Source organism: Polypterus senegalus, chromosome 6 (genome assembly GCF_016835505.1).
Source record: "Polypterus senegalus isolate Bchr_013 chromosome 6, ASM1683550v1, whole genome shotgun sequence".
NCBI classification, from domain to species: domain Eukaryota; kingdom Metazoa; phylum Chordata; class Cladistia; order Polypteriformes; family Polypteridae; genus Polypterus; species Polypterus senegalus.
In genome coordinates, this window is record NC_053159.1 from 64,860,986 (window position 1) to 64,874,746 (window position 13,761).

The 13,761-nt window shown below is 35.6% G+C and overlaps 1 protein-coding gene across 5 annotated transcripts in view; it reads left to right on the plus strand.

Annotated features, from left to right (window-relative positions):
• Window positions 1-13,761, plus strand: part of chd5 (chromodomain helicase DNA binding protein 5) — a 92,705-nt gene that overhangs the window by 64,704 nt on the left and 14,240 nt on the right. For 4 of the 5 annotated variants that reach the window (XM_039756170.1, XM_039756165.1, XM_039756168.1 and 1 more), the window contains exons 11-21: window positions 2,322-2,533; window positions 6,061-6,192; window positions 6,304-6,391; window positions 7,532-7,723; window positions 8,309-8,509; window positions 8,952-9,089; window positions 9,240-9,361; window positions 9,937-10,110; window positions 12,153-12,294; window positions 12,488-12,619; window positions 12,840-12,957. In XM_039756170.1, coding sequence (XP_039612104.1) covers window positions 2,322-2,533; window positions 6,061-6,192; window positions 6,304-6,391; window positions 7,532-7,723; window positions 8,309-8,509; window positions 8,952-9,089; window positions 9,240-9,361; window positions 9,937-10,110; window positions 12,153-12,294; window positions 12,488-12,619; window positions 12,840-12,957 — 1,651 coding nt within the window. The remainder of the gene's footprint in view (window positions 1-2,321; window positions 2,534-6,060; window positions 6,193-6,303; window positions 6,392-7,531; window positions 7,724-8,308; window positions 8,510-8,951; window positions 9,090-9,239; window positions 9,362-9,936; window positions 10,111-12,152; window positions 12,295-12,487; window positions 12,620-12,839; window positions 12,958-13,761) is intronic. The other variant, XM_039756166.1, reaches the window with a different exon arrangement.

Here is a 13,761-nt window from a genome sequence, read left to right on the forward strand (position 1 = left end):
TGTGGTGGGCAAATGGTGAACTGCCCCTCGCCGCCCCCATTCATTCTCAATATCAAGCCTGCTTGTACTCTTACGCACATAGCAGGAAGTTGTCTCTCATTCAGTACATCAGACATGCTGACGACGGGTGTCTTCCTGCTGTGATAGTGTGTACAGTGCTGTGCAGAAGACCTCACCTTAACCTTTTGTCTTTACCCTTCAAGAATGTCTCTGAAACACAAATCTGATGCAAATGCTGGTGATACACTAAAGAAGAGAAAAACCATCACCATTGAAAATAAAGTAGAAATAATAAAAAGGTCAGAGAGAGGTGAAACTCCATCATTCATTGGCAGAGCACTTGGTTAAAGTCGGTCAACAATAACAATTATTAAAATAATGTACCTGTTCCGACTTACATACAAATTCAACTTAAGTACAAACCTACAGTCACTATCCTGTATGTAACCCGGGGACTGCCTGTATATATATATATATACTGTATAGACACACGCAAATTTATATTTATGAAAAATAAGCCAAAATAACAAAATGACTAAAATACACACAAAATATGTATAAATGTAACAAACGAGTAGAAAATAAAGAATGAAAAAGAATAATAGCAGAAAAAATGAACAAATGAAACAATTAATAATGCAGAAGGTAAAGCAAAGATTATACTAAATCATGAACAATTCACAGAAAGAAATAATTCAGGTACTATATGCTAGATTTAATATGCATAGGCAATAGAGTGGTAAAAACGAGCACACAAAAAACAACAGGAAAAGGAAAAAAATTACAAAAGTGATGTTTGCAGAAATGCACTAAACTTTAATGACCACAGGACTTCCTAAATTACAAAAGGTGGGAAATTAATCTTATATCTGCCAAGTAGGAGTCCTTTGACATATGTTATACTTGATCAATAATATTTTCCCAAATGCATTTTGAGTCAAACACTCATCTTCAAAACCATTACTGTTAGTTGAGTGAGAAAAAATAGTGACATACTGCATTTATGTATGAAAAGGGCAAAAAAGTGCATGCTGTGTCTAGTATCTGAGTTGAATGAATGTACCAATTATCTCTTTTGTGTTTAATGGTGTTGTTTGTTTTGTTGTGAGGCTGTTTAGGAAAATAAAAAAAATATTTTTAGAAATATTGGAGGAAGAAATAAGGTAAAATATGGTAATAATGACAACAAAAATTAGGCATTCAGAAGGGAGCTGCTGGTGGTCCAACAGACTGCTCCTTTTATTGTGTTCATGCCTGAAAGTAGCAAGACTTCTTTGTTTAATCTTGACCACACTGGATGATCTCTGCTTCCTGGTACTTCTGTGTCCCTTGCAAGTCATGTGATTTTGAGATGATTTCTGGTACTCCCATCAGCCTTCCTTTCTGTGTCTCTGTTCACTTCTAGCCAAAAGACACAAAACTATTTAAGAATACAGAACTACAATAGTATACAATCTTCCATTACTTTTAATCATGTTGTGCCTCTCTCAGCTAATGAAACAGTATATTTCACCTATGAAAACAGTAAGAGTCTGAGATACCTGAGGGAGCTGTTTGAGGATGCCTTCTTTTATTGTTTCAGCCATACAATAACCCTGAAGAACATTTGTTTCATTAACTAAAAATCTGATATTTGATCCAAAGTCACTTTTCACAGCTCCTTGCCTGAACTGCTTTTATACTAATTGACAAACTGTGGTATCGCCCTTTAAGCAGTAATGGGTCATTTTCTAAAATTTAAAATTTTATCTGTTCTTTGCAGTCCTCATCCTGTTCAATGGTGAGACATACATGAGAGAGGGAATTGAACATAAAAATACCAGAATGCACCATTTTAACAATATACATTTCAACATTATATTTTATCATATGTATAGTATGAAGTATATTTAGTTTTTCATGCCCTTCTTATTTCTCAACTAACAAAAAATTAAATAAAATAAAAAAAACTTAAACATTAGTCCCAAATTAATTTCTGTTGTTTACACAAATAAGAGCACTATGGAGCGAAAGTGGATCAGAACAATAATGATCACTTTGTAGGAACAAAATTGAAACGAGTATTCCCTATGTGTGTCCAAAAGAGTTTGACACTAGATCATTTCCATAAGTCATTTTTGTTTAAATAATGTGATATATGTAGTTCTTTTCCATCTAATCTTATCTATGAGCAGTTAAAAGTGTTTCTGACCCCATGCTTCAGCAAGTAGATTTTGCCTTCCTTTAGTTAGGTGCACCTACAATCCAATTATCCACGTTTCATGCCCAAAATGTTCTGATTACCTGTTTTGTCTTCCATGTATGTTAATCTGTGTGCATAGCTGGAGCTCTATCACACAGTAATGTACCGAAACTACCAAAGGAAAAATGACATGGATGAACCACCTCCATTTGACTATGGCTCAGGAGAAGAGGATGTGAAGAGTGACAAGCGGAAAAGTAAGGACCCTACATATGCAAAAATGGAAGAACAATTCTTTCGTTATGGCATCAAACCTGAATGGATGATAATTCACCGGATCGTGAACCATAGGTAAGGAAAATATAAAACCCGAGACCTTCCTAAAATCCTAAGAGTAGCCAAGTTAATGCATGTTGTGCATGAACCTAACATGAAGGATACCTGCCACTAGCAATTCTGGGGCAATTTATGCATGTCAACAACTGATACGTTTGTTTTTAAGTATTACATTGACAGTTTTTAAAAAGTATTTTCTAGAGCCAGAGAGGGAATATCTGGATTTTGAGAATAACTTGTCATCATCTACATGTAACACAAGAAATGTAACACTGTAGAACTGCAGATGAGATCCTATATCAAATTCACTGAAAATAAATCAGCTGATCAACACAAATGTTTATGTTTGCAGTTAGTGTAGCAGGTTGTTCAGTTTCATATCATGAGCTGCAAGTTAAATTTGAACTGCAATCTCAAATCCAGCTTATTAGGCCCTGGGTAATACTATCTTTCAGAAAAGATGACCAGGAGTTTAGCCTTATCTTTTATATTTTGGCCTTTATAGATATAATTTCAAATCAAAATCTATCAGTTGGTAATTTGGTAATTTCCAAATGGATTCCATTGTTTACCTTCATATCCTTGTTCAATAAATGTTACTGAGTTTAAAACTATTAATGTATGCTGTAGCTTAGAAAGTGTATAGGTGTCTTCATATTCAGATTCTCAGATATGGACACATTTTAAAATCAATTATAAAAATTGCTCAAAAAATCTAAAACTGTGAAAACACATATGTTAAAATATTTGTACCTTTGTTTTGTGTCTTTCCTGGTGTATTAGAATCTCAGTTCTCTGTCCTGCCCACTCTAGAAAATGATGCATGATTCAATTATTAATTTAAGTTGAGACATTCATTATTCAGTCTATGACCATGAAAATCAATGCAGCCATTGTTTTCCTTGCTATTTGATTTTTCAAATGTTTGTAGACACTCTGCCTTATATTTTATGGGTCCATATTGAATCTCCTACACCAACTGAATTATATGACAAAAACAATTTAAAAATACCAATGCATTGTGTCACTTATAATTAAGACCAGTTGATGCACTTTAATCGAATCAGATGTGCAGCTTTACATTTTGGGCATAAATACAACATATAAGAAAATTTAAAAAGAAAAAGTCATTCAGTCATACCTAGTGCATCCTTCCCTATTGACCTAAACGTTTCAAAACATTGTGAAGCTGGGACCTGAACATACCAAAAGTACTACAGTACTACTGCATAGCTTGGTAAGAACTAATATTTTTGTTACAAAGAATCCCTTCCCGATGTTAGTGCAAAATTTACTCCAAACCCATTTTTATCTTTGCCTCTATGTTCTTGCTGAAGACCTCATCTTAAAATAATACCTGGTATTTACGATTATAAATCCCTTTATGATTTTTGTAACACCTCTGTTAAATCAGCCCTCAATTTATGTTTGCTTTCACCAAAAATGTGTTCTTATCTCATTATTCATGTCCTCCTTCACATTAAGATTTGCAGATATGTAAAAATACTTAAAAAATTATTTTTACAAACTATAAGTCATGGAATCAGTGTAGGAGCTCTTCAGTGGAATTTTCTTAGTGTGTTTACATCCTTTTGTGTAATATGGAAACTGTAATTGTGCACCTTATGATTATGTCATAACTATTGTGTAGTCTAAGGATAACTTCCTTGATTTGTACTCAACATAGCACGATAAATAACCTAATTCTTTATTACCTTTCATAATCACTTTTAATGCTGCCTATTTGTGGATACTAACAAAGTGATGATTCCACTAGCACTCTCAGTTCTTTTTCATAAGGAGTAATTTTAAGTTATAGACCATCCAGTCCACAATTATGTCTAATATTTTTCCATTGTATGTGTCAAAATTAATTTTTATGTACATTAATTGGCCACATATATGCCCAAGTCTGACTTATTTCTAATTATAATGATTTTGCTAACTGTAGGGTATCCACTTATCTACCTGCTATAGTTTAATGTCATCTACACAGTTAACTAGCTTGTTATTTACTTATGTTTTTAACTTACTGTTTATATTACTTTAAAAAAAAGTGATAGCCTCAGCATTGGCTTTTGAAACACTCTGCTTTAACATAAAGTAATGTCAAAAAAACATCCATTTATCTTAACCTACTGTATTTATTTTCACTTGAATTCCGACTTGAGGCTGGCCAGATAAACAAAATAAAGGTAAAAAAATTCCTTACATTTCACCTGATGACAGACTATAAATCAAACTTTTGTATTAACAAAACTAAAGTCTGGAAACAACATCAATAATTTTTCATGGTGTAAATACAAACTTTCTCATTTGAAACAATTTCATGTAGCATCATTTGATCTATAGCCAGGTAAGTTGAAACACATCGAATAGATGTGTTGGCTCATTCTGAGAGTAAAATGCAGGAAATGTGCGAATCAGTGTTTTCTGTAACAACTGCAGAAATTAAGTTGCCTTTTTGATTTACAGTAGTTCCTATTTTTAAGTCTGGCTTAACTCTTTGAACACTATGACTACAACCATGTAAACAAGCAACCCTTTGGTATAATTGTGCAACATCTAAAATTTACTATAGAGTTATTGCTTGTCAGTCAGTCATTTTCCAACCTGCTATATCCTAAGACAGGGTCACGGGGGTCTGCTAGAGCCAGTCTCAGCCAGCACAGGGCGCAAGGCAGGAACAAATCCCAGGCAGGCATGGCGCCAGCCCACTGCAGGGCACACACACACACACCAAGCACACACTAGAGACAATTTAGGATCGTCAATGACCCTAACCTGCATGTCTTTGGACTGTGGGAGGAAACTGGAGCACCCGGAGGAAACCCACGCAGACACAGGGAGAACATGCAAACTCCACGCAGGGAGGACCCGGGAAGTAAACCTGGGTCTCCTTACTCCAAGGCAGCAGCGCTACCATTGGGCCACCATGCTGCCTGTTATTGCTTGTGATATTCATAATTTAGTTTCTTAATATTGCTGAAATGGTCATTTTAATAAACAGTATAAACATAACTTGGTTTTATTCAGTCTTTTCTCATTCATGTTCCTGTTTTGCATTGGGATGTTACCAATGAAAGTAAATTTTTTGTTATGATTGTACAGCATCTCAGGAAGCCAGGATGAATGCGAAACTCTAAAACAGAAATGTTTGAGAATTTCTTAAGGTTGAAACACAAATAAATATATACTGTAAGAACAATTTTGAAAGTAAACATGGCTGGTCAATTTCTATTTAGTTAACTTTTGCAAATTATCTATAGTCAAATTGTAAATGTTATCAAACTACTTCTATTCCACACACCACTGTGCAGTTTATGTTTTTGTGATAACTTTCTAACATTTGTGTGAAATTTACTCTCAACCATTTTCCATGTCTCCGACACACTGCTATCACATGTCTTCTTAAACCTCTGCTTAAACTGAAAGGACTTCTCTTTTTAGTCTTTCCTCATAGCCACTAGTATTTGTGTCTTGTTGCTGAATTTTTTAAACTTCAGGTCTAAGACTTTTCCCTTTTTCTTATTGATATATAGCTTTGATAAGAAAGGAGATGTCCACTACCTGATTAAATGGAGAGATCTTCCCTACGACCAGAGCACCTGGGAAGTTGATGACTTTAAAATACCTGAGTATGAGAACTTCAAGCAGGCTTACTGGAATCACAGGTGAGCACTGTCTTGCCACTTTCTCTGCCTAAGAGAAAATTGATATGCATTTTCTGAGATTTTGGACAAAGTCACTAACAACATTTTATTTCATGGCTAATTCCTCAAAAGAGAACTTATGTTAGGGGATGAGGACCGACCTGAGAGCATAAACAAAGACGAGAAGCTGGAGAAGCCCCCAGAAACACCCACAGTGGATGTGAGTTCACAAACTTAATTTCTATGTCGAATCATACTCTGGAAGTGTTAACTCTAGCTGAAGCCTGCAAAGACAGTGGATTTGGGCTAGAGAGGTTAGGTATCTCTATCTGAATTTTATAAATCTGTGCTTTTAGTCTACCTTCAAGGCTGGCTGAGTTCTCCTTGTATGATAGTGATAGTTAAGCTGACCATTCTTCTGCAGAAACACTGTCTAAGGTGTACTCGGCAAGTTATTCTTACTCACTTATTCATTGATTTTAGATACTGCAGTTTTGAATTTAAGGGTTGTTAAAAGAAAATACTTTCACTTGTGTGTTTTTTGAATTGTCATCTTTAACAGTATGTAGTACAAATTTCCACTACCCTTCCAGCGGTTCAGGCAAAGAAAAATGGGCACCACTTGCTCAATGTTTATTATACAATGAAACATTACGGGAGACAATTAAATAAGATATATTAATAATATACATTCAAAATGCACCCCATGTGACCTTTTACCCTATATCTGCACCCATTATTGTATTTGTAATACTTTTAGAGGCGGCACTTTTCACATACTCACACCCACAGCCTTTCGTACTAGACCAGTTAAGAGTTGCCAGCTGACCTAATGGTATATTTTAGAGTGTGTGAAGAAAATCTGTGTACCTAGAGAGAAGAAATATAACTGACATTAACTTGACATGCAAATTCAACAAAGACTATGTAATGGCAGAAACTGTGAGTCAGTACTGCTATCCACTTGCCCACTGTGCTGCCCTAAACCAAACCCAGTAAAAGAATGCATTTGTGAATAGGAGAACCTTCCAATGGCAATTTATTATTTAAGAGACTGTCACTTTTCAAATATTCTGTACCTATTCACATTTAGCACCTAAACTTCTCCTTTGCATGAATTGTTGTTTTATATTTCTCACATCAAAGCTTAACACCTTTTTTATTTACATTTGATGCATTTTTAAGCATTTCTTTTCCACGAATGGTAATCGTAACATACAGTATCTTATATTTAACCCCACAGTCTTTGTTTTATGCCCTCACATCCTAACTTAGCTCTTCTTATTTGCTTGAGAACATCACTTATGATGATTTTCATTATGTTCATCTAAATACTTTTCCTGCATTTTTGTCTCTGTAGCCCACAATTAAGTTTGATAAGCAACCCTGGTACATCAACTCCACTGGAGGCACCCTACATCCTTATCAGCTTGAGGGGCTGAATTGGTTACGCTTCTCTTGGGCCCAGGGTACCGATACCATCCTTGCAGATGAAATGGGTTTGGGAAAGACTGTACAGACCATTGTATTTCTTTACTCTCTCTACAAAGAGGTTGGTCTTGTGTTAGTTTGAAATAATATATTAATTGAATAATAATTCTAGTGATGTGGAGTTCTCAATACCTTGTTCTTTCTGCTCATAGATTTATTACTCAGAGAAAATGTTAGAAAATGATTCCATTCTTGTGTTATTTCTCAGTCTCAACTATGCTATCTACAGTGGGTTGGAAGCAATTTCTAATGATAATTTTTTCTTAATTATTGTTTTTAATAGGTTTTCTTTACTTTTAATACAAGGAGGGCTACAACATACTGGTGACTGCTAGAAGATCATGTGCTCTTAGAAGATCATGTTTAAATGTTTTAGGGCCTTCATGTTACATTACATAATTAGCTGAAGCTTTTATTATAAACATTACACATTGTAAATGCACAGTGAATAAAGCAAGTAGTGGTTGAAAAGTAAATTTATAGGTTACAGTCCAACATCTTAAGTATTTGTAATCTCATGTCCATAAATACCATTTTAAAGGAGTACAGTTTCATATACTGCATCATACTCTACGTCAAGTTGAAGTTGTCTTTAGCAATGCCTAATAGTAACCTTAAAGTTAACTGCACTTTTAATCTTAAACAGGGTCATTCAAAGGGACCTTACCTTGTGAGTGCCCCACTGTCCACCATTATTAACTGGGAACGTGAATTTGAGATGTGGGCACCTGATTTCTACGTAGTGACATACACTGGAGACAAGGATAGTCGTGCTGTAATCCGAGAAAATGAATTCTCATTTGACGATAATGCCATCAAGACTGGACGAAAGGTTTTTCGCATGAAGGTGGGATTGATCATTTTGTTAATAAATGACTTATGTGATTTAAGCTTAAATAAAGCTCATGCTTGAATGACACTAAGTTGAGGAACAGAATCAAGTAAATATTTAATGTGCTGTCTTTGAAATGCATTCATTAAGCCTTCCTAAGAATGCAGCCTTCCAAAAATTCCTTAAATTGACTGCTTTAGAATTCTTTGGATTTGCAAACCAAACTTCCCCATGGTCAATACTGTTATCTCACAGTGGCTTACCTGCTAGGCTCTTCTTGCTAATTGATTAAAAAATAGGATCTCAAAAAGATAAATTCCTTTTTTTTTAAAAAAGATTACAGTTTATAACATAAATTTCACACTTACTATACAGTATTTATACATTCTTTATAGTATTGCTAAACAGTAGGTGCCAGGATGTGCCTGCCATTCATGTCTGCTTTGTTTTTTGACAGAAGGAAACTAAAATAAAATTCCATGTTCTTCTGACATCCTATGAGCTGATAACTATTGATCAGGCTATCTTGGGATCCATTGACTGGGCCTGTTTAGTAGTGGATGAGGCTCACCGCCTCAAAAACAACCAGTCCAAGGTAGACTGACATTTAAAAATGACTTGTGCATGTGCAGGGTCATTTCTGTAGTAATGTAGCTACTGTCCTTTAAAGCAAGTTATGTATTGGAAATTCCTGTCATGTCAGAAGACATCATAACGTGATTTCATGTTTTGTTCTTCTTCCAAGTTCTTTCGTGTTTTGAGTGGATATAAAATTTATTACAAACTGCTGCTTACTGGTACACCGCTGCAGAACAACCTGGAAGAACTATTCCACCTACTGAACTTCCTGACACCTGAGAGATTCAAGTGAGCCATTGTTCCTTTAATCAATTGTCTGAAATTCTGTGAACCTACAGACAAACTGCACTGCTGAGGGCACTGTTAAATGCTAAGGTGGTGGTTCTTATGCTACCTTTTTCTTATCAACATTTTTGACATACTTGCTGCCTTTCCAGCAGTCTTTGCAGAGTGATCATGACTTTATTGACCTGTTTTTCCCTCAACTGAATAATAGAAGGTTCAGAAGTTTTCTGTAATTTTCTCCATTGGAACATTCTTAATAATGCTTTAGTTCTGCTTTCTATAGCTTGCAAAATTATTCGGAATCAGTTGTTTTAAATAGATGCAAGTTTTTAAGAAGGTTGATATTTAGAAAATATTGGGAACATGTAGCAGCAATTACTTTGTCTTACACAAGGATCAATTGGGTTTTCTGGATATTCCCCAGAAGATTTGAAAATCCCCGTAGTTTGAAAAGTTTCTTGATCTCAACTATTCTTCAAAATCTGGAGAGTTAACATTTGCACTGAAGAGGAGATCTCTTTTCTACAAATTTAAAATACTTATGAAAGATTGATTAAGTCCCTCTTTTTTTCATGTAGCAATCTTGATGGCTTTCTGGAAGAATTTGCGGACATATCAAAGGAGGATCAGATCAAAAAGCTGCATGATCTACTTGGACCACACATGTTGCGGAGACTGAAGGCTGATGTCTTCAAGAACATGCCAGCCAAGACTGAGCTGATAGTGCGTGTCGAACTCAGTCCCATGCAAAAGTAAGTTTGTAGTGAATAGCTGGATAGCGGTATGAGCAAGAGGGTACACTATTAAAATACAGTTTTGATAAACCCACATACACCCACACATGCTCACACACTCGTCAATTAGAAGTCATTAATCAACCTAATACACACATCTTTGGGACTTGGAATGAAAATTTTGATTATCCAGAGAAAACTCAGACAGACATGGGGTATAAACATGCAAAATCCTCAGTAGAATAGGGATTGAAACCCATAGTCTGGGAGCTTTGTTACAGCAACTACATGCATTATTAGATTGACAAACAGGACATTGCTTACTCCTGTACAATATGTGTAGTGTGTAATGGTGCACTGTAACAGCAACCAGTGCATTTCAAATGACAAGAAATTTATAGGAAGACATAGTAGTATGAAAGAAGCACAGCCAGAATGGGAATAGTTGCAGTCAATGGCATATAGGCGGAGATGGAAAGGAAGTGAAAAAAATCACAGAAAATAAAGGCAGCAAGCAGGTTTTCATTGTATTTATTCTTCCCAGGTTTTATTTGAACTCCTTGTTTGAGTAAACCTCCTGAGTTGACGTGCCTTACACTACATTAATCATCTTGCTAAATATTGTTACTTTATACCAAACCTAAATAAAACTGAATAATTTCAGTGCTCTTAGGTGGTGTCCCAGTCTAGACATGTGCATCTCTCTGCAAAACTTTTCCAAGCCTGCAGGTTTTGACTTTTTTCATAGTTTAACATGCAGTACATGAAATTTTGAGATGGTGAATAATACAATCACAACTTTAAAGATCTGAAATAGTTTGTAATTATTAATTATTTCTAGCTACTTAAAACTCTGTTAGCAAAGGAAGGTAACTTATTCAAACAATGATGCAAAGAATTGTGTTGGTGATGTTGACTGTCTACAACTATGACTGGTGAGTTTCGACTGATGTTTTTTTTGCCTCTGTTCTGACACGCTGTAGTGGCAATGCTGCACATAGTAATGTGGGAGCTGACACACACCTTCAGGAAGTGCACCCCTCACAGTGTTCAGAGACTTGCTCTGTACGACAGGCTGATGGAGGTCTCCATTTAGCTCCGGTACAGAGTGCTCATGTATGAGAGAATTTACAGCTAACCACTAGCAGCTCATCACTGTGCAAATCTTCAAACTGAGATGCTTCATGTTATGAGTCCACAGCATTTCATATGCTCAAATAGTACATATCAAAAAGTGATTGCTTTTAAAAGAGTGTTGCAATCAGCATAAAAAAGAACAAGGATATTGGCATTATGTTTTGCTGCTAATGAGAACTAGGAACTGGTATAGTTGGGGACACATTTACTACCATTTTTGTTTTACAAATTCTTTGTTTTTATGGAAAAAATGCTGTGATCACAGCAGAATAGTTGATTTGAAATCTTTGTGTGTACTGGAATCTGTGCACAGTGGAAATTTTCTTGATTTTACGCAAATGAAAAATACAGAAATATTTAACACACACACACATATACTGTATATTTTTTTATTTACACCTTCTTTTACAAGTTAAAAGAAACATATTGTCAGATTAACTTTTGGTTTTAAAGCAGGTTTATCAAATATATTTCTAAACTAGATTATAGTCCCACATAGGATGGAGATCATTCTAAATTGTGCACAGCACAGTCACCTTCCACTTGCCTTGTTGCAGCACAGTAGAGTTTTGTGCAGGAGCTGATGGCTACCTGTCTCAGTTTTGTCCACCTCTCTCCGCCACACTAATTGGATGCTTTGTATGTGGTGCCAGCTACCATCCACATTTCACTGCAATCAAATCATTTGATTGGTGGTGGGAGTTTTTGGTAAGCAGGTCAACTGCAAGCATTGCCACCTGGTGGGTAACGCTGGACTATCAGAGTTACAACACAGAGCAAAGCTGGGCTTTTATAGACTGGAATCATCCTTGAATTATAACATGGTTGCTCTGTTGTATGCTCAAACCTGATTTGAAGGCCATAATGTTAAGAGAGAGACTTTAATGGTCTGTTCCTTTAACTTTCTGTTATATCTCCCACAGAAAGTATTACAAGTTCATTCTGACCCGAAACTTTGAGGCACTCAACTCCAAAGGAGGTGGAAATCAGGTGTCACTACTGAATATTATGATGGATCTGAAGAAGTGTTGTAATCACCCTTATCTTTTTCCTGTGGCTGCAGTGGTAAGAATTTTTTTTGTGTTTCAGTTTTAAGAGTGCAGAATCTGGTAGTTAAAAGGTGTGCCTTAATAATAAAAATAATACATGATATTTATAGAGTGTCTTTCCCATGCTCAGAGCGCTTCTGTTGCCTTACTCTGCGGTCAAAGAGTAAATTGGCTGTGTGAAGGTTACGTGATTTTTACCCTTTTTGCAGGAAGCTCCTGTGTTACCCAATGGCTCATATGATGGGAATCTACTTGTTCGGTCTTCAGGAAAGCTTACCCTTTTGCAGAAAATGCTGAAGAAACTTAAAGATGAAGGTCATAGGGTCCTTATCTTTTCCCAGGTAACAGCAGAGGTTAATCTTCACACCTTCTGTCATAGTGGAATATGTACAAGTGTTTCACTTTCTGTTTTATCACGTCTAGGTGTTTATTTCAGTTGTGAATATTCATACCATATGTCATGTAGTTTGCCTTTTTTTTGGAATGAAAAATAGCCATACAGTATCTGGGTTAGACATTATGCCTATTTAACACAGACACACTTTTCTATTTCTCCTCCAGATGACAAAGATGCTTGATCTTTTGGAGGACTTTCTTGAATATGAAGGATACAAATATGAGAGAATAGATGGTGGTATTACTGGGGGTCTGCGCCAGGAGGCTATTGATCGATTCAATGGTAAATCTCCCTTTGATTAATGAGCTGTGTGATGCTTTCAAAGTTTCAGGCAATCTTTATTTTATAGTACCCATCTTAGCAGGTCAAATATTAGAGCATTCAAGGTGCACTTTGGGGAATCCTTAACTAGTAGTTTTGCTAAGAGGCTGAGTCCCAAAATTGGTACTGCAGACCAAAAGTGCATTGGGGATGGCAGAGAAAAACTGCTTTTCTGGTGGCACTGTCTGTGGAGTCTACTTGGGTGTTACAAAGATGTATCAATGGGCAGCTTCTGAGCTCAGGATTTTCAGAAATAGCCTCAGGGAAATAAACTAGACAAGCTACAGCTAGATTTCAAGTCAGTTAGAGAGATACTGTATACATTTAAAAAGAGTACTTCATCATTTTTATACTAGAAATTAGAAGCAGTAAGGTATCAAAAAGGCAGAAATGAAACAATTAGTAAAATATATAGCTGTATAAAAAGAAAAATGGCAATCAAATTAATTGTAAGCAGAGGAATGCATACAATCAACAGTTATAAGAGATATTACAAATTCTAAAAGGTGTCTTAAGTTAATCATGGAATCATTCCTTAGTATTTTAATAGTATGTGAATCATTAAAAGGATGTGAATAAAAAAACTGCACGGGGAATAAAGAAATTCCAGATACGTTAAGTTGTTTTTATATATTTTTTTACCTTTTAGTGTGTCAATAACATGCCATTAAGAAGACCAAAGAAACTTAAACATATCACCAGCACAAGACAAACTTTAAATTACTCAAAGAAGCCTTATGTTTAAGTATACAAACATTTAACGCT